This window comes from Dendrobium catenatum, unplaced genomic scaffold (genome assembly GCF_001605985.2).
Source record: "Dendrobium catenatum unplaced genomic scaffold, ASM160598v2 fragScaff_scaffold_629, whole genome shotgun sequence".
Classification (NCBI taxonomy): domain Eukaryota; kingdom Viridiplantae; phylum Streptophyta; class Magnoliopsida; order Asparagales; family Orchidaceae; genus Dendrobium; species Dendrobium catenatum.
The window spans coordinates 1051703-1073442 of NW_021319091.1; the positions used below are offsets into that span (position 1 = coordinate 1051703).

General features: G+C 36.6%; 2 protein-coding genes across 2 annotated transcripts; one reads left to right on the forward strand and one right to left on the reverse strand.

The window, feature by feature from the left end:
- Nucleotides 1-2326: 2326 nt before the first annotated feature.
- Nucleotides 2327-6473, forward strand: LOC110094456 (putative invertase inhibitor). The gene is made up of 2 exons (XM_020819696.1): nucleotides 2327-2372; nucleotides 6115-6473. The coding sequence occupies exons 1-2, from the start codon at nucleotides 2327-2329 to the stop codon at nucleotides 6471-6473; spliced, it is 405 nt and encodes a 134-aa protein (XP_020675355.1).
- A 3172-nt stretch (nucleotides 6474-9645) lies between these two features.
- LOC110094467 (pentatricopeptide repeat-containing protein At5g66520) lies at nucleotides 9646-21721 on the reverse strand. The gene is made up of 2 exons (XM_020819720.2): nucleotides 19118-21721; nucleotides 9646-10211 (listed from the first exon to the last, which is right to left on the reverse strand). Exon 1 carries the CDS (start codon nucleotides 21656-21658, stop codon nucleotides 19856-19858), a length of 1803 nt encoding a protein of 600 aa, XP_020675379.1. The 5' UTR covers nucleotides 21659-21721; the 3' UTR covers nucleotides 9646-10211; nucleotides 19118-19855.
- Between the last annotated feature and the right edge of the window lie 19 nt (nucleotides 21722-21740).

Below are 21740 nucleotides of genomic sequence, written 5' to 3' on the forward strand. Positions count from 1 at the left end.
GGACATAATAAAAGTTTCATTTTGACACATTTCATTAAATACATCAAATTATTTTGCGCATTGTTATAATAATTTTAAATTTTGATTTTGCTAATTGGGGTAAATGCATCAGATGATTTAAAACTAGCCAAATTGACTAGTTTGTTTTTTTTTTAAACATATGATCATATTGCTAATTTAAATTAAATATCATGCTCATATTTATAATATTCTCTTTCTTGATGCCTAATTTAAATTTTATTGCATTTTTTATTTTATAAAATATTATTATTAAAATAAGATATCAATATACAAGTAAATATTTTTAAATTTAAAAGAAGGATAAAAAATATAGAAAATAATGATAAAAATAAAGCATAATAAAACATGTCTAAAAATTTAGAAATGAATTATTTAACTAAATATGGGCTTAGTATTAATTTATTAATTATTAACTAGTAGAATTAATGGGATTAGGAGAAGATTTAAGTATATCTTATTAAAATTTGATTAAAATAAAATGTTTTAAAATCGAATTTATTTTAAATAAGTAAAATAAATAATTATTATTTTTGTCTTGAGATAAATTTAAGAATAATATGAAGTAGTATTTGAGTTAGCAAATCTAAATTTAAAAATTAAAATTTTGATTTAAATTCAAGATAAAATTAAATTGAATTAGAAATCATTATTTTTAGATTAGTTTCTAGCTCAATGAGCATAATTAGTTAATTTGAAAAATAATTTTAACTAAAAATTATGATTATTAATTATATAAAAGCATTCAAAATTATATGCGCACACACACAATTTTGATTATGTATGTTATATAACAAGTTCTTTCAAATTTAATTGAACTAATTTTAAGTGATTAATATTTAAATAAGAACATATTCATTTTAAATTTTTGATTAAAATTTGAATAATTATTCAGAGGACTTTAAAATTTAAGTTTTGAACACAATTTCTTTCCTTAGACAACACAAAGTTCACACTTCTTCTAAGTGGAGCCTTATCAAGAGTGACTTATCTACTCATGAAATTACGCATTAATATTTTATAAGATAAATTTGGTATTTTTGTATGAAATTTATGTTAGTTCTATGGGATTTTATTAGAGAAATTTTTACGTACAGAGTCCAGACGGAAGAACCATTTGGATTCGGTGAGGGTACATAATAAATACACAGCAAAAAATAAAGTGTGTATTTATTGTGTATCATCACATAATCCAGACGGTTCTCCTGTTCGGACTCCGCATGTAATAACATCTCTATTTATTGATCCAAGCAATTAAATATCTTAAAAGTATCATAAAAAATTTATAAAACAATAAGATATAGCTTATAAAATATTAAGAATAACACTACATAAAAGCAATTACACTCATGCTTTGTTTGGATCGAAGTGATGTGATGAAATAAAAGAAAACCCTAATGTTTTATAAGTTGAATATGAATCTCAATCATTGATATGGTTATTTTTTTTTTTTATGCTTTCACTTTTTTTTTTTAATATGAAAGCCAAATTAAATATGAAAGCTCAATTAACTGTACATAAGGACTATAGAAACTAAGGCTTTATTTGGGATCACTTCTTTATTATTTTCTAAATCAATTTTATAATTAAAAAAAATTATATTAAAAAGTTATTTTAAAAAATAGTAAGAAAGCTGTCCTTGTTGCATGCTAGAATATACGTGGCGATTGAGTTGCAATTTTACGTCTTAGCGTTGCACGGATATCCAGCTCACATACAGAGAACACAAGATTTTTTACGTGAAAAATCCTGAAAAGGAGAAAACCCACAGGGCCTAGCCCAGTTAAAAAGATTTCATTAGAACTTGAGTTGATTACAGTGGGCTGACTCGTCGCAGAGGACGATCAGATTACAAATGTCAACCGTATGGTTGAAGTCTAGTGTAAAATATGGTGTCACCTGGAAGTTGGGGCGTCAAATGGTAGTCCAACAGTGACTTGGTAGAATTGTGGGTGTCAGGTGGTGGTCCACCAGAAGTCCGGGCCTCAGGTGGAATTCTGGTGGAGCATAGGGCCTCAAGTGACAGTTCGGTGAAAGTCTGAGCTTTAGGTGGTGGCCTGGTGAAGCACAGGGCCTCAATTGGCGGTTCGGCGGAAGTCCGGGCCTCAGGTGGTGGTTCGCCGGAGGTGAGGGCCTCAAGTGGTGTTCCGGCGGAGATGAGGGCCTCAAGTGGCGGTTTGGCGGAAGTCTGAGCCTTAGGTGACGGTCTGGTGAAGCACAGGGCCTCAATCGGCGGTCCGGTGGAAGTTCGGGCCTCAGGTGGTGGTCTGGCAGAGGTGGGGCCTCAAGTGGTGGTCCACACGGAGCAATGGCGTCAGACGGTGGTCTGGCGGAGGTGAGGGCCTCAAGTGATGGTTTGGTGGAGCAATGGCGTCAGGCGGTCGTCCGAGGGAGGTGAGGCCTCTAGTGGTGGTCCGGTGGAGCAACAACGTCAGACGATGGTCCGGCGGAGCTGAGAGACTCAAGTGGTGGTTCGACAGAGCAATGACGTCAGGCGGTGGTCCGACGAAGGTGAGGGCCTCAAGTGGTGGTTCGACAAAGCAACGATGTCAGGCGGTGGTCCGGCAGAGGTGAGGGCCTCAAGTGGTGATTTGACGGAGCAACGACGTCAGACGGTGGTCCGGCGGAGGTGAGGGCCTCAAGTGGTGGTCCGACAAAGGCGAGGGCCTCAGGTGGTGGTCTAGCGAAACTCCGGCGGTGGTCGAGGTGGAGCTTCTTCATTCTCTTCTCTTCTTCTCTTCTTGCTTCTTGTTTGGATCCCCTCTCAAGAGAAATGAGAGGTCTATTTATAGATTTTTGGAGTGACATAGCCAGTAAATAGATGAGAGATCAAGGGCAAATGGGGAGTAGTTGGATAGATGGCCGATATTGAATCCCTTGACCGTGGACCTTTCTTCAGACATTTGAAGGTCTTAATGATGTCGGAATTCAGCGATCTTGGGCTCGTTGGATTTGTCTCGTCGAGCCGCTCGATTTGAATATAAGCATGTCATGTTTGGAGACCATTTGATAACCCAAATTGTGGTTCAAACCTTTCAACAGTGCTTCGGGTCCTTGATTTGAACTCATTTGGGCTCACATTGAGTCAAATTTGGAATCGTTGGATTCGTATTTTTGAGACACTCAGTTCAGCTGCAAGTTTGCTGAAATCAGAGTTCATATTGTTCCAATTTTAATTTTGGAAGTTTCCAACTTGATTTTGCATCGAGATTCGTGCCCGGTCATGATAATTTTTTGAGGACGTATCAATCCTAAACAAAACCTAACGATTTCTTTGGAATAGCTTTTTGACTCTTTAGTAAAAAGAAAGATAATTGATAAAAAAATAATATACTTTTGGAAGATAGCTTTTTCAACATTTCTTACTTTTGACTTTAAAAAGCTGTTTTTAAAAAATCATTTTTAAAACTTTGACTTAGAAAATACTTTAATTTTGAAGAAAAAAAAAAACCAATAGCGAGCGGGGTGGCCATCAGTGCTTAGAAAAATTATTTTGTGTAGAATACCGAATAGTTTGAAAATCAATCAGATCACGAATGACATGACACATATTGATTGATCTTCAAATGCTGTCCGGATCCGCACATACTAATTTTTCCCGTGCTTAGCTCTGCGTGGCTTTTTGTCTGTTTAGGCGAAGCGCACTCGCCCGACCATCCGCTTTGGTTGGCCGCCTTCGCAATCTTACAGCAAAGCGAACTTAGTAAAGTGAGTCCAATTGGGCCGCCGGCGAATGAGGGTTTGGTTCTTCTCTTCTTTGCTGAATAATCAACAGGAAAGTAAGGGACAATACGCATCATTTTTTATCAGATTAAATTCTATTTGTTTACATGGACTAAAGTCCGAATGGCTTCTCAGAATGTTCTCTTTTTTCTACGCATGGTTTTATAAATAATAACGATGGTTTTGTATTAGATTCAATGAATTTGATTTAGAGTTTGAGAAGGTTTTCTTATTACTTCATAAATAAATTTTTTTTTACAGAATTTTTAAATATTTTTACTAAAAAGCTGTTTTTAGATGTAAAAACTGTTCCAAACAAAACCTTAATAATATTTTGCTACAAAGATATAAAATTTATTTTGGGATCATTTTTTTACTGATTTCTATAACAAATTTTTAATAATTTTTTTTAAATAGCAAAAAAATAACAATAAAAAACAGTCACAAATGAAGTTAAAATATTATTTGAATGGATTAACTATGATTAAAATTTCCTTTGTTATTATTATTTTTATTTTATCTATTAGAAAATCTAATGTGTGCATGTTGATACCATTTTAACGAATGAAAAAGAATTTTAAAATTTTATATGTTAAAGTCATTAAAATAAGGCTTAATTATATATTTGTTCCATGATTGAATATAAGTTAAGGGATGATATAATGTTTTAGCTTTATATAAAGATATGTCATGCATCCATATAAAATAAGAGAATGCAAGAGAAATTATTATTTTTTTGCAAAAAATTTAGAAAGGGAAAATCACGGGGCATGACCTAATTGAAATAATTATATTAGGTGAATGTTGGTTATAAGGATTTGCTTGTTCCCTAAATTGGAGAAGACAGGATTATAGGAGCATGAATAGATGGCTTGTTCCCCTTTGAGAATGGTTGAAAATGTCGTTTAAGGTAGTAATGGATTAGAGATATACGAATGGCTATGGCCGAATGATGGTAGTTTGATGATGGAGGTCGAGCGATGGTGGTCCAATGAATGGTGGTCCTGCAACAATAGTCCATCAATAGTGGATAGGCAACTACATATAGGCAATGGTCGTTTGGTATTGGTTATACAAATATAATGGTCATGCAGTGGCGAGTCAGCAATGTGGTCAAGATCAGTGGCTTGATGATAGAGGTTGGGCGACAATGATTCAATGATGATATTTCGATAGTGGCCCAATAATTATAGTCCAACGACAATATTGACAGAGAACAATTTAATGATGATGTTCGGATGATAGTGATTAAGTGGTGTTGGTTCGACGATGATTTGACATTAATGGTCGGTTGATGATTATCGAATGATAACGGCCAAGTGGCGTTAATCTAGCAATGGTGGTCAAATTGAGTTATGATGATGGTGGTCAAGAAACGATTGTCGAATGGCAATGCTTCAGCTCTGACATCCTAACAATAGTCACTAAGTGGCAATGGTCTAATGGTCAAAATCAAGCAACAGTACGATGACGACGATGCCCTGATGGCGATGGTTAAACGATCATCTATCATCTTATCATTGTTGTGGAAATCGTATGCATTCTCTTATTTTATCTGTACATGTGATATTGTAAATAAATATTATTTATAATTTTATTATTTCAAGATACCAATAGAAATATCCTTAACAATTTTTTATTATTATGGATTTTTAATTTCATAGATCTCCTTTTTAGATTCATATAAAAAAAAAAAAAGCTAAGATCTTCAAAGTTCATCCTAACTAATTTTTTATCCTTATGTAGTTCAATCATAATTTTGTTACACCCTAATTATCATAACATCAAATCATTCTTTAATTAGTGATTAAACCAAATGGTTGCTAATTAATTAGGTTTTATCTACTTAGAATAAATTAAAATGAATAATTAAGCCGAATTATCTCAAACGAAGTCTTAACCTACTCCAAATAAAACCTCAAACAAATTAAAATTGACTTGAATTCAAATTATATACAACACACATAAAATATTATTATATATTTCATATTAAAATATTTTTGAAATTTTGAACAATAGGTTTTGTTTTAAACAATCTTTTGAGTGTTTTTGTGGTAAAAAAATTTATTAGTAAAAAATAATGTTTGTTATGAAGATAATTTTTTTCGCCGTTTTTTCAACATTTTGTTTTTAAAAAGCTGTTTTTGAAAAAACATTTCTGAGACTGAGAAAGAAGTTTTAATTAAACATGTTTTATCAACTGGCCTAAGTACAAATAATTATGTTGAAAAGAATCAAATTAAGAATTATATATTCTAATAATTGAAATTAAGGCATTGTTTGAGACAACTTTCTTATTGCTTAATAAAATCGAGTTTTAGTAAAAAAAATTTTTAACTCTGTTTTAAAAAGAACTGCAATGTCGCCTCTCAGGTCTTGGAGTCATCTCTCACGACATTGCAGGGGCGAAAGCCGCCAACATTCAATCTATTATCAACAAGCTACTAAAATCCCTCCCTGGCGTAAAGAAATATGGGATTGGTTGCCTTGAAGATTGCCTTGAGCTCTACATAGATGTTGTTTCTCAGCTAAAAGATTCGGTGGAGGCGATAAAAGCACATCACATCGACGATGCTAGGACTTGGATTAGCATAGCTGTGGATGCGATGTTGACTTGCGAGGATGGGTTACAAGAAGGGGGGTTAAAATATCCCTCAAAGAAACAAAATGATGAATACTTAAAGACAATTCTTATTCCATTGGACATAGCTGCCGTCTTGGATACCAAATGATGAGGTTATTGTATAAATGTTTTATATATACCAATGATACATATATATTTAATATTTTTTATTTATGTTTTGGAACAAATAATTACATCTATTAAAAAGGTTGACTAATAGGCTCAACCTTCGTCAAATTTAGTAGCCAATGAATACATGTTTCAAACGGCATTAGTTTGAAGGACTATAATCAGACAAAGGAGATCAGAGAATTACAATCAAACGACATTAGTTTGGACTATAGATAGAGATAGAGGACATAGAACTGTAGCTACGCGATGGAGGTTGGAATTAATGAAATCACTGCTAATTATTCATGAAAATCACTACTATCTTCACAAATTCAACAACATATACATGTATCAAAATAATTTTAAATTGAAACACACACACACACACACATATATATATATATATATATATATATATATATATATACATCTTACTATACATACATACATCAAAATAAATTTAATTTGAAATTTTTATTCAATTATTTCCTTCACTACTCAGTATTCTATAATAATATCACTCGAACATGTTATAGGAACTGTCACTATTTATCATTGCCTTTCAAACTTCTTATTTTTATGTTTGAAATTTATGTCCATTAATGAACTAATTATTAGCATTGTTTGCTTATCAATTTGACCACTAGCAAGCTTGCTCATCATTCGATTCACAGTCTAATCTATAGAAGATGACCAAGATGAAAGCAATTATTTAATAGAGTAATTACTTCAATTATCTTTCTAAATTCTAATTCTTCTAGCACATTCCCATATACTTATTAATGAAGGATTATTCTTTAACTTAGAAAGGGTGGAGTAGGGGTGTGGTGTCAATAAATGATTGATCCGTCAACCCGACTCGAAAAATCTGAATTCGAATCGACTCATTTAATAAACAGGCAGGGTTCTAGTTGAATTTTCGGACCCATTGTATTCTTGTTGACCTGGAATATGTTTTTTTATCCAAAAAAAAAAAGACTTGTTTCCTGTCTTTTTTATACATATGAGTATAATTTTCTTATTTTTTTTTATCAAATATCCTAAGCTTTATAGTTAATAAGTTATTAAAATTTAATTAAAATGGGTTAACGAGTCAAGTTCGGATCATTCAGGTTATTAGCAAGTCAAGTTCACATTGGTGTTTTTGACCTTTTTGTTAAATGAGCCAAGTTTGGGTAGACTAGATTTAGGACAGGTAATTTTTGAGGCGGACCCAAACCCATCAACCCGTTTTGACTCCCATATGATAAAGATTGTTTTGCCCTTTTTTAATGAAAATAAATTGCATTGACCCTTAACACTATAAAAGGATCATTTTTTTTTTCATCTATTTTTCACATGTGAATGAGAGCTATGAGACTTTTGTACCTCAAAGGAGAAGGAATCATGAACTAGTACAACAACAACATAAAGCCTCTATCCCACTATCTGGGATCGGCAACATGAATTTTTGTTCTTCATTGTATCATGTTGAGAGCCAAATTATCATTTAAATCTAATAAAGAAAGATAATTTTTCATATTTTCTAATCAAGTTTTTTTAAGTCTATCTCTACATTTCTTAACATAAGTCAAATCTAATACATTTATTATCCTAATTAGGTCATTAAAAGGTCAACATTTTATATAACCAAAATATCAGAGGCGACTCTATCTAATCTTATATGTCAATGGAGTAGCTCCAACATTTTCAAGTATGTGCTCATTTCATATTTTGTCTCTAAGACTAAAGCCAATTATTCATATGAGCATCCTCATCTCTAGTACGCTTAACTTAGGCTTCGTTTGATTAGGTTTATTTTCTCCGTTTTCATTTGAATAAGTTATAATCAGTTCGTGATATCTATTTGGAGGACAAATTTATCCGCAATTACTTTTTATAAAACGACGTCAAAAATTTATTCAGCGACTGCTTTTCCGTTTAGAAAACACGGTTTCCTCTGTGTTCGTCTGTGTTTTCTGCTCCGCTCTCGATACACGGTGTTCGGTCGATCGTTCCTTCTGGCGCAATGCAGCTTTGATCAGTGGGCTATGGAGTTATATTTCTGTATGTTTATCATCAAAAATTAATCTTTTTTTGGGAATCGGACTCACGGGCCTACTTCTGATCCATTGTTTTTTTATGGATTAGTGGAATTCCTTATTTTATTTCCTTATTAGATCTGTAGCTTGATTTTTTTTTATAGATTAGTGGAATTCCTTCTTTTATTTCCTTATTGTTGGATGACTATGGCACTCCAAGAGGGGGGTGAATTGGGATTTTTAATAATTTTTATTAAAAGAATAAAATTAAAATAATTTTAAAGCAATTATGAAAAGAGTAAGTAGCACACAAAATTTCTAATGAAAAAGACAAAGAAAAATAAGTGCAAGAAATAAATTATAAATTATTATATAATTAAATTTTTCTTAGAAAGTTATATATATATATATATATTACGTGTACATAAATTTCATGGGCAATTATGTCTTTTATAATAAAATCTCAAAAGCAGAACTCTTAAACAAACAATTAAATTTACTTTCAAGTATTAATAAGCACTTTTAAAAATATTATTCAAACATATCTCATTATTGAAACTCCATTTTATTGAACTGCTTTTTCTCAACCTCCTTTTTTAAAACTCCTTTTTATGTAAGCATAAACCGAATCAAACGAAGCCTTAATTTGATGCTTCTTTTTTTATGACAAACATTTTGCACCACAAAACATTGGAGGTCTCACCATCATCTAATATTTTTTTTTTCTAAAATTTGAGGGGTACTTTTCCATTACAAAACAGACCTGATGCATTCCTCCACTTCAACCATCCAATTTAAGTTATATTAATAATATCTCCATCTATTTCAGTATCAATCTGAACAATAGACCCAATATATCTCAAATGTGTATTTTTATTGATAACTTGATCGTCCAAAATCACAAACCCCCCACCAAATATATTACTATTAAAATTATACTTCATGCATTCGATTTTAGATTTACTCAAACGAAAATCTTTAGACTCTAAGATTTACCTCCATAATTGCTGGATTTTCTTATATCTATTTTGATGCTTTTTTAAATTCATTCAAATTTTTTTGCCTCACATGAAAAAATATTTAAAAATAAATTGAATAAGCTCAGCTTCTATAAATATAATTTTAATAAGAAATAAAAAACTATAAGAATAAAAAATAAAAAGGAATTGTAAAAGGAGAGAGAGAGGTGGCAATGGCTCCAAAAAATAACCATCTCATATGTGCTTTAAACTCTTAATTAATGGAATTTAGATGTCATTTGAGGCAACTTTCTTGTTACTTCTTAAATTCTTAATACAACTTCTAGTAAAAAAATTAAATTTTTGTACTAAGAAATTGTTTTAAGAAGCACTAAGAAAGTCATCCCAAACAAAAGAGAGATTATTACGTGTGGAGTCCGGATATAGAGAACTGTTCGGTTTTGTGACAGTGAATAGTTAAAGTGCAGTGGTGAACAGTAATTGCGTTTTTACACCACATCACTTTTAATATTCACAGTCACAAAACCGAACAATTCTCAACGTCCGGACTCCGCACGTAATAATCCCTCCAAACAAAACCTTAAACTTGTTGTAATGAGATAGATTGCTTGCCTTTGGTAACAAAATCAACAGTATTCTGAGCAGTGCAAGATAAGTTCCATTTGCCTTCTCAGCAGCAGTCATCAAACCTCTTTGAAGACGCAAAGTTGTTTCTTTATAAGAAGACTGCACGTGCTGCAGAGACAAAGGATAATTTTGAGTAGGAATGTCACCATCAATAGTGAACATTAACATCATTAACTGAACCTTAATGTGGTAGCTCCTGCTTGAATAATGCGATATTCTGAAAGGCAATAGTTTTTCAAAGATGAATACAAATAAAAAAAAAAATCTGAAATTTTTTTAGTACATCAGGGGCGACTGATAGGATGCAGTGTATTTAAAAAGCACCTAAATTTGATAATTTTGGAATTTATTTTCTATCCAATTAAAATTTTAGAATCTTTGTATTCCTTTTTTATACTGAAATCAAAATACTTCAACTCAAACAACTCCTACGAAAAAAATAAGGATTCATTTGCGACAACTTTTTGATAGTTATCTAAAATACTTTTTTAGTACAAAAATTTTTAGTATAAAAAATTTTTGTACTAAAATAATGTTTTAAGAAGTAGTAAAAAAATCGTTCCAAACGAAACCTAAAAATCGCTTATAAAATCATTTAGAGAAGTAAAAGAATGATGTGATTATAGGTTCTCTTCTCCAACAAGTAAAGGATGACATTATATTTTCAAGAATTGTAGCTATCACTATTTTCAAAGTGATTCAACTTCGAGTTCTTCTTATCATTTGTCCTTCAAATTAGAAACTAGAATTAATGGCTTAAGGTTTACTTGATTGATGGAATTTAAGCTTATTGCGATGAGATGAATGGCTTGTTTTTGGCAACAAACGCAATAGTGGTTTGAGCGGTGAAAGGATGAGTTCCTTTTGTCATCTCATAAACACTTGATAGAAAAAATTATATATTTCAAATTGCATCTATTATTATTATTATTATTATGCTATTAATTCCTATCTTTTTGTGCAGGAAATATATCAAAATTGATTCAGCACTGCAGAGCCACAAATTCAGTGTTGCAAGGCTACAATTTCCCCTAGTGCCACAACATCACCAGATCTACCCTGCGACAATCAAATTCCCGGATGAGTGTTGGAGAGCTTAGCGTCGAGACGTTACCGAGGGAGCGACATAGTGCTAGATCGAGCGCCAAATCACCCCAACACCATGATGAAAGAGTTGGACACTATTGAATCGGCGAACCGATGTGACAAGTGGTGAATTGACACGTTGGCCTAGCAACGCCACAATGCTACCTAGTCAAGGCCGCGGAGCCTGTTCCGTTATTTTGGATTTCTATAAATAGGAAGCTTATATCACATGTAAAGGAGTTGGAAAATTAGAAAGGCGTCATAGAGTGTGTGAGTGAGAGTGGAAGGCTGCTTTTGGTAAAGACTGGCCCTATGTATCTATTGTGTTAGTCTGTACCAGTGTGGGGAGGAGTGCAATGAGTATGTAATTGCTTAGCTAAAGATGTTCAGGTCATTTCTATTCTTGTTTTTTTATCTTGTATTTTTATTTTGTTTAGTAAAATGAAAATGTTTGTTGTGTATACTTTTATCTTTAAATTGGCTAAAGTCTTTTCTATGAGCTTATGATATTTTAGAAATCATGTATTGCATAGGAGTAGATTTATAATTTATTAAATTGCTAATGCGGTTTTTTAATCCTCCACACTTCATTTAGTTTGTGTAGTGATCTTGCATAAACTTAAAATCTAATGCGAGCTATAATCTCGACGGAGGAATAGAATAACAGATAGGGGATTTAAAACATAACTTTGCCATGTATAGACATATGTTGATTAGAATTATGGGATCTTAAAGAGATATTAAAAATATAATTAGGAGGAATCTAGCTAATACTCAAATGAGCTCAACTGAGACGAAGAGTGCTTATACGCTAATTCACAACAACATTATAAAGAATCTACCTATTGCAAACATGTGTTTTTAGATATCATAGGTTCAGAGTATTTAAAATTATTGAATTTATCTTTTGCAACTGTAGCATTTACTTTCAGTTACATCACCCCCTGTTAATCGATTGATAAGATAAACATAGATGTTCTTATAAGCAATACTAGAGTGATTTTAAAGTAATACCAAATTCTCACGATAATGATACTCTTCTCATTATTTTATTACTTGATACAACAAGTATACTTGTGTAGAGCAGGAGTTGCACCATAGTGTAGCAAATCATATATATATAAAACAAATAGTGTGTGGAACTATAACCTGTCAACACTCATTAAACCTCTTTGAAGACGTAAAGCTGCCCTTTAGAAGAAGACCGAATAAGGTGCAATGTGAGAGCAAAAGTTAGAGAAGGGAAGCCATCCATCGGCAGTGGACGTAAACACCAACAATGGAACCTTAAATACTACATGCTTGAATAATTAACTCGATATTATGTCTGGCAATGGCTTTTTTTAATAATGAATTCGGATTTACGAAATGATCGTTCACGTCATCAACGTATACCAGAAAATATAGTTTGATGTGGTTTTGATGAAAAATGAGTAGGGAAGGATCAGAACGACTAAACCTGAAGCCGAATAATTGAAGAAAGTCGGTGAGCTTTTGGAACCATTGCTGAGGAGCCTGCTTGAGTCCATAGAGTGATTTGCGAAGTTTACAAACGTGGTTTGGGTGGTTGTTGTCGATGAACCCAGGCGGCTGCCGCATGTATACATTTTCATGTAAATCGTCGTGGAGAAAGGCGTTGGAGATGTCTAGTTGAAGAACCAATCACTGACGGTGAAGCACGAGGGTAAGGAGAATCCGAATAGTGGGCATTTTTGCGACCGGGCTGAAAGTTTCTGAGTAGTTGACGCCGAGAGTTTGGTTGAACCCTTGAGCGACCAAGCAAGCATTGTAGCGATCAATTTCCCGTTGGGTAAAGTCTTGAGCTTGTAGGTCCATTTGCAGCCCAAGATGGGTTCGTTGGGCAAGGGAGGAATTAGAGTCCATGTACCTTGTCGTTGGAGAGCGTCGAATTCAGTGAGCATGGCTGCACGCCATTGAGGTGATTTGGAAGCTTGGGCATAAGTGGTGGGAAGCGGGTTGGTGGAGATCGTGGCAGAGAGATCAAGAAATTTCCTAGGTTTGGAGATCCCTGATTTGGCTCTTGTTTGCATGGGATGCGGGTGATTTGAAGTGGCGGTAGCGGATAGATTAGGTGCGGTTGGCTGAGGGTGTGTGGTAGAGCATTCGGGAGCAGTGGGATTGGAGGTTGTTCGATGGTAGAGGTGTCAGGTGTGATGGATGGGGAGGGAATAGAGGGTTGGTTGTGAGTCACGGATGTGGGGATGAGGAGCAGAGGAGAGTGCATGGTAGCAGGAGGGATAGGCACGGTTAGTGGATCAGGATTGGAGGTGTGATAGGGAAACTCGGTTTCTTGAAAAATAACGTGTCTAGAAAAGTTGATTTTGTTTGTGGTCGGGTTAAAACATCGATAGCCCTTATGTTGGGTCGAGTAGCCTAGGAAAGTGCACGGGTGAGATCTTGGTGAGAGTTTGTGAGGTGCATAGGGACGAAGCCATGAGGAGCAGAGACACCCGAAGGTGCGAAGGTGGGAGTATGTGGGTGGTTTGTTGTGACGCCCCAGGCATCCATAGTGAAAGGATTCGTCGACAGTCTTGATCAACCAACACTTCATGCTCCCTTGCTCAGATCTGAAAATATTAACCACATATAATTAGCTTCAAAAAGCCCAGCAGGTCACCTAAAACCTACAACTGAAATCAAAGCACGGTGCGGAAGCAATATGCATGTCAATCAGTCGAATCCATAACAGTCAGTCAGTCACTTGCACATGATCAGTGAATCTATGCAGCAGATATGAAAATCAATAATCAATGCATGATCGATACAATCCATAATCATCAATGATAGAATCAGTGAACAATAGAAAATCCATAAAGCTCAATAAATCAGAAATCAGTTCGTGCATCAAATCTCTTTAATAGTCATCTTATCTATCACATCAATCTATAACATCAATCAAATCAATATAGTAGAATCGTATCAAAACATACACTTGCAAATCGATCAGTTATTCAATATAACTTTCTCATTAAATCATATGCAATCCAGTAATCGATATCACATGTTCAGTAAATCACATATCACTTGATCAGTATCTCAATCAGTAATAGCAGCGTATGTATCAATATCAATAACAATCCAGTGACGACATGAACGATTATGCTATAACAGTGAAATCAAATCAATCATATCAGTAAATCAATTAATCTTGGTTAATAATATCAATCGGTATGGAATCACATAAAATGATCAAATCTATACATCGTAAGAACGGTTGAAATCAAATCAATACAATCATATAAATCAATCAAATCAATACATCAATAATCACGTGCTATAAGAATCAATACAATGAATCAATGTATCAGTGGATCTGAAGTATCGGTATCAGTATCTGTAGTATCAATAGTATCCATGAATCAATGAATCCATAATATCGATGAATCAATAATATCGGTATATGTATCCATGAATCAATACAATATCCATATCCATATTGGTGCCAGTATCCAGTGACATGAATAACATGCAATATCAATGAAATCGTACAATAACAGTAAACCCGTAAATCCGTCAGTAAATCCATTCAGTAACAAATCAATTCAATACAATAAATCCGTCAATATCAATAAATCAATAAATCCATTCACTAACAATAAATCCGTCGATAAAATCTGTTGATATCAATCATGCGTAGGGTAATCAATAAATCAATCAGAAATCAATAGATCAATTCATATCAGAAAATCCATACAAGGCAATGTCAAAAAAATACATAATGAGATCATAAGGACAATACTGTACACATGCAATTCAATACAATAGTCTTACTGAACAAGTACAATCACTGGCTATTAAGTCGTTTTTCGAGTCGATAATCCATAGTGCTGTTGTAGAAATCCATAGTGCTGTTGTAGAATCCATAAATATATCCGTTGGCTCAATAAGAGTCGTCACTCTGTACCCGTCGGCCGCCCGTCGGCATAATAATCTCCTTATGACTCCTAATCGTTGTATCAATGATCAATAGAGGATATCGCCAAACCCTTTTTAAAGGAAAGCCCGTCGGCCCACCATCCTGTACAGGTCAAGTCAATCTCCAACCAACGGTTCAACCAGTCTTCACTTGTCTTTCACTAACAATAACAATAATTCAATCATATATTCACATTCATATGCATATCAATAAGGTATTGCAATCAATAAATTCAATTTAGCTCAATGTAGAAAAACTCCTTAAAATATCGTATAGCAGACATACATCGTTTCAAAATGCACAGTTCCCGAAAATTACCAAATTATCATAAATCGAATAAAACAACGTTACAATGCTTTACTTGTACTGAAGCAATATTTTTCATCATCCAGATAATTTTCTATTTGATAAAAATCGCACAAAATTCAAAATAACCGGTAGAAACTTTACAGAAAATACTCAAATCGTGTAAAAATATCATATCAGAAACATATCAAAAGTTGTGCGGTAAAACTTTCGTCATTACAAAATTATGCGCATTTTTCGGTAACGGAAACACAAAGCTGAGCACAGAATTATCAAAACTCGAAATCTTCGAAATCAGAAATAGGATTCGGAGTCCTTACTGCGAGATAAACAAATCTTCCAACTGCGTCGTCGGACGAAAAGCGCTCCGCGGCCTCCGAAATCAAGCCTCTTCTCTTTCCTTCTCTTTCTCTCTCCTGCCTTCTCTTTCTCTCTCTTCAAATGAATCAAAAATATCTCAAATCCGATACTTATCAAACAGGATCGTCCAGGACGATGCCCAGATCGTCCCGGGACGAACTCCTCTGGACACGGATCGTACAAACGAAATTAATTCAAATTTGTTTCGTCCCTGGATGATGCTCTCTGTTCGGTTTGTCCCGACGGTTCGTCCCGACCCTTACAGGTTCGTCCAGACGAAAATGACAGATTCTTTACAATTTTCTTCAGTTCGTCCGGGACTAAAGCCAGTTTGTCCGGACTAACAACACTCAAAAAATCAGCTTTTTTAAGGGTTTTACATTTGTCGTAAAGTTTTTGGTACGGAGTTTGTTGTGCGAGAGCTTTGGACGGGAGCCGATTGATTAGATAGGTTGCGGTGGAAGCGGCTTCAGCCCAGAATTTCACGGGCATATGGGCGGCGTGGATGAGCGTCCGAGTTAGCTCAATTATGTGTCTATGTTTTCGCTCAGCGATGCCATTTTGTTCCGGAGTGTGAGGGCAGCTTAGTTGTTGTTGAATGTCGTGGTTGGAGAGATAGTTTGTGAATTGATTGCTGGTGAACTGGCCTCCGCCGTCAGATCTGAAAATCTTTGGAACAATATTAAATTGGTTTTTAATTAAAGAGCAGAAGTGAGAGAATTTAGCGAATACTTCATTCTTTGAATGCAACAGGAAAAGCCATGTAAATCTTGTAAAGTCATCCACGAAGATAATGTAATACATGAAACCGTTCAAAGACGGTTGTGGGGCTGGTCCCCAAACATCGGAGTGAATCATGTAAAAAGCATACGGAGAAGAAGTTTTGCTATTATTAAAGACTAGTTTGCGGCTCTTGGCCGAATTACAAGAAATGCAAGAAAAATTTGCTGGTATTGAAGGTAGATCAGGAAGATGCAGGCGAAGAGCTGAGAACACTTGGGGATGCGGGTGACCAAGACGAGCATGCCAGAGCTGAACGGAGGAGGTAGTAGCTTGAAGAGCGGTCGGAGAGGGTGAAGATGTTGGCCGAATGTGGTAGAGCCCGTCACGCATGTGACCACGAAGAAGTGGACGATTGTCCTGTAAATCCTTAATAACGAAACCTTTAGCATCAAAATAGATAGATACATTAATTGTTGTCCGCAGTTAATTTTGAAATCGAAATGAGATTATGAGTTAGGGAAGGAATGTGTAGTATTTGTCTTAGATGGAGCTTACGCGCGGAGTCCGGTAGAGGAAGAAGTCCCTGCCCGAGATTCTGAATGGACAAGGAAGATCCATTGGCGATGGATACATTGTCTGGACCTTTATATGTCGTGCTTTGTTGCAGATTGTTGAGGTCGTGGGTGAGATGGGAAGTGGCGCCCGAGTCGAGAGTCCAGTCGTTGGCCATTTGCTGAGTTTGCTGGGAGAGAAGAGCTCAAAGGGTAGACGACGTGGTGGGTGCATATTTGAGGTTGCACCGGTGCCAGCAATTTAAGGCGGTGTGCCCGATTTTCCCACAGATTTGACACGTGGGTCGGTCTGTTTGAGCAGGGGCAGAGGAAGGCTGCCGATCAGTGAATGATCAGTTCTTGACCGAACGGTTTTGAGGTTTGTTCCGAGAGAAATTGGATCGGCTGGTGTAAAGTGTTGTGTTGTCCGGTGTGCTGGAAGCCTCTATGGTGTGTTCTTGGCTGTCGTTGATCTCTTCACTACATAAGAGAGAGTAAAGGGTATCAAGATCGATGGGGTTTAGAGAGGTGCGAATGGTGGTTTTGAACGAGTTGTATGTAGATGGAAGGCCATTCAGGATGTAGAGGACGATGTCCTCAGTGTCGATTTTCGATCCAGAAGACGCAATGTTGTCAACATTTGATTTGCATCAGGTATTGCTGCATGGTGGAGTTTCGCATCTGGATATGATGTAGTTCGTTCTTGAGTTGGATGACTCGAGAACGATTCGTGGGTTGCATTTGCCATTCAAGAATGGCCCAGACTTCGGCGGCGGTGGTGGAGGCTAGTACGTAAGGAAGGATCGTTGGCGAAATGGTGGAGAAGAGCGCCGAGGTCAAATTTCGATCAATCAGGCGCCATTTCGCATGATCGGAGCTTGTTGCATCGGTCGGACAGGGGTTTTCTCCGATGAGAAACCCGGCGAAACCATTTGCCGAAAAATGTTGAAGCATCTGTATACGCCATAGTGCGTAGTTGTCGGAGGTGAGGTGGGTGGCACGAGATTCTTGAGGTTGGAGATCAAGAATTTTAGAGGAGCGGGAGCTGTGAAGTCGGAGAGATTGCCGGAGTTGGTGGAGATGATCGGAGATGGAGAACCACTGGATTCTTGATTAGCCATGGGAGAGACCTTGCTCTGATACCATGAAAGAACCGGTAGCAAGAGAAAAGAGACGGAAGAAAGAAAGAGTACAGAGGATTTAAGAAAGAAAAGATAACTTTATATATCATTACAGAATAGTGCTGGTTACATTTATAGAAGGCTAGTTGGACAGCTCGTATTGTATTTACAAAGAAGCCAGAGGTGCTGACGTGTCAGACGTCCTAATATGTACTACTTACATTTTATATCATATTATTTATATTTTTTTTAAGGAATTATTTGATTATAACACCAAAAAACTATAAACAGTGGTCCTTAGGCACATTTATGGATGATAATGGATAGTACTGTATAATTATGATTGTACTTGGTACATATGTAGTTCATACCAACTGATATAGAAATTACAATGTGGAAGATTTATGAAGCCAATAGGATAAAGTAAGCTTACGGTGTTGGGGAGAATACCATCAAGTAATAAAGATTAGAAGACTGGAAAGAAAGAGATTTGCATTGTAGAAGAGCTTTTCTTATAGAATTTATCTGCACCACCGCACTCTGCATTTATGGTGAACTTCATGGACAAAAGCAACACGGGTATGTATTTAGCTTACTACTTGAATGTACCGTAGTCAGCCAAAGTAAAAAATTTGGTCGAATTTGATAGCTTGATTTGTTGGAAAGAGAGTAATCTGATTTAGCAGGACTACTGAGATAAAGAGAATAAATGGATTGAGAAGATCGAAAGAAAGTAAGCACATGTTGTGCACAAAACTATGACTGAAGGCTTCAATCTGTTTTAAACTTTATGATCTCCTAAAACAATGGCCCCTATTTTGGACTACCATTACAATAGCAGTCAACATCAAGGTTAGAAAACTTTTGATCAAGCTAGAGCTTTAAGTAAATAGATAAAGGTTTGATAAAAAGATAAAATGACATCCGAACCTTAGCGCCACTTGTGAATCTTGCGGTCCCTTCAATCAACACCGGATTCATGAGCAGCAGAAAGCACACTCATTTACTTCATCAGCGATCTGGACAATAAGAGAAGCCAAAGTGCCGTCAAGCAAAGCCATTGCCACTATCGTCTATTTGTAGTTGCAACAAGTCTCCACCTGAACACCAAACAGAAATGCATTTTGCACTTTATCTCCTCTGTGAGCAGTGGGGTGCCAATATTGACGTCGCAGTATTCAAAACGCGAAAATGACGTTCTATTTTTCATTCAGTTGGAGATGACCTATACAAGTCAAGATTCAGCTCCCATTGAGCCTATGCCACTCCCCGAACCAGCTAAAGCCAGGAAAGCTGATCAAATGAAGCCATTTGACTGATTCTTGTCCGTACTCTCAGAATGCTCCTTTACTTTTGTCCATGTATCTTTCAAACTAGTTTCCCCTCCTTTACCAGACTTGCTTGCAAAACATAAGCTAAAGCTTCCGATGATGAGTGATAGCACTCCCACACAGAAATCTAGCATAGCACTTCAGAAGCTATATCTGCTAGCAACTCTATCTACAACCAAGCATTTTACCATTCATGTCATTAAGTTGCTTAAAGGGAAAGAGATAGCAACCAATCAATTATCTGAATCAAGACTCATTCCCCAAACTCGAAAAAGACGAGAAATATTAAATAAGAGTTTGGGAGTGCTTAGTCCCCAATACTCTGCCAGTGTCACCATCACCAATAGTCTCGACAAGAGCAAGATCCTTTGCTGAAGTGGTGGAAACGATTGCAATCCCTCACAATGATAATCCTGCCAAAAGCCTCAGAAACCAACTTCATCACTGCATGGCAATCACGGCAAATTCTAAGGTTCTTAATGATACGGATAACAGACCCGGGATTTGTACTGATCAAACCAAAAGCAACAGCCAACTTTTCACTGTGCTGAGACAGACAAACCTCCCTATCCTCATCATTAATGTCAAATGAAACGCCTCCTACCAGTGGCTTGTGGCCTTTGAGGCTTACAAGCCTGCATATTTCATCCAACATCTTGTAAATCCCATCAAATTGCGGATGTGAACTGTCTCCAGACAAGAACTCGTGAACAACTCCATTTACTTCAATCAAGCTTGATCCTGGAGGCTTATGTATCATTTGTTCCTTCATGAAGTTCCTAACCTCCTGCACAACATCCCACTTCCCAGATGTGGCATACATATTGGACAAAAACACATGAGCCCCAGCATTGTTAGGATCCAATTTCAGAATTTCCTTCACAACGATTTCTCCCATCCCAATGTTTTTGTGCACCATACAATCCACCAAAAGGGAGCCCCAGAGAACTATATCTGGCTTTAGTGAACTCCTCCTGATCAAAGCCAAGGCCTCATCTAGCTTCCCTGCTCTTCCCAATAGACCTACAATGCAGCCATAATGCTCGATAGTGGGCTCTATATCGTAATCCATTCTCATCCTAGAAAAGATAGTCCTACCCTGTTCCACCATTCCTCCATGGCTGCAAGCAATCAACAGAGCAGTTATGGTCACTGAATCAGGAAAAACTCCAAATCTCTGCATCTCTTCAAAGAGAACCAGCGCCTCTTTGGCATGCCCATGAATCGCAAGCCCGTTAATCATTACACTCCACGTCCTCACATCCTTCTCCTGCATCTCCCAAAACAAAACTTTGGCGCTATCGATCTCCCCACACTTAGCATACATATTGATTAGCGCGGTTCCAAGATTAAGATTCAGTACGAACCTATTCCTCTCAATATAAGAGTGAACCCATCTACCCATCTCCAACGCCCCGAGATGCGCACAGGCAGATACAACACTAAGCATTGTAATCTCATCCGCGCAGAAAGGACCACAGTCCTGCATTGCTTGGAACATATAAATGGCATTCATGTGCTGTCCACACGCCACGTATCCCTTAATAAGGGCATTCCAAGAAGTGACATCCCTCACAAGACTTTCATCAAACAGTTGACGTGCAGTTTCCACGGATACAAGCACCGCATGAAAATTAATGAGCGAGGTCTGAATGAAGGGATCCATACCATCAAGGCCTCTGCGAATGATTGTGGCGTGGAGAGATAGCCCTATCCGGCGGTCTTCAAGATAACTGGAGGCCTTGAGAAGGAAGGGGTAGGTGTAGTTATTGGGAAAAAAACCGTCGGCTAGCATGCGGCGGTAGAGAGAGATGGAGTTCTCAGGGGAAGGGCTGTGAGCGAAGCCACGGATAAGGGAGTTCCAGGCGAAGGCGTTGATGGGGATGTTCGTGGCATGGGAGAGGAAGGTTAGGGCGTAAGGGAGGTTTGAGGGATGGGAGTTAGCGATGTTGGAGATTAGTTTGCCGGCGATGATGGCGTCGTGGATTTCTCCGGAACGAAGGAGCGTGGCGTGGGTTTGCTTTAGGAGTTTTGTGGAAGGCAGAGAGGAGAGATAGGTGGAAGAACGATGGATTCTTGATGAGGCGATTCTGCAAGTGGAGTTTGTGTGGGCAGTAATGGTTGAGCTTGGCGCTCTCATTGCCCGAGGACGGCAGTTGAGATTGCGGAGGCCAAGACTAGCGTCGAGATTGTGAAATTTATAAGCTTCTTCGCTCACTTTG

Coding starts and splice junctions, on each gene's coding strand:
- LOC110094456 (XM_020819696.1), top strand. CDS start 2,327: ATGGCGTCAGACGGTGGTCTGGCGGAGGTGAGGGCCTCAAGTGATG. Junction 2,373..6,114: donor GGTGAGGGCCTCAAGTGATG/GTTTGGTGGAGC, acceptor GTCGCCTCTCAG/GTCTTGGAGTCATCTCTCAC.
- LOC110094467 (XM_020819720.2), bottom strand. CDS start 21,658: ATGAGAGCGCCAAGCTCAACCATTACTGCCCACACAAACTCCACTTGC.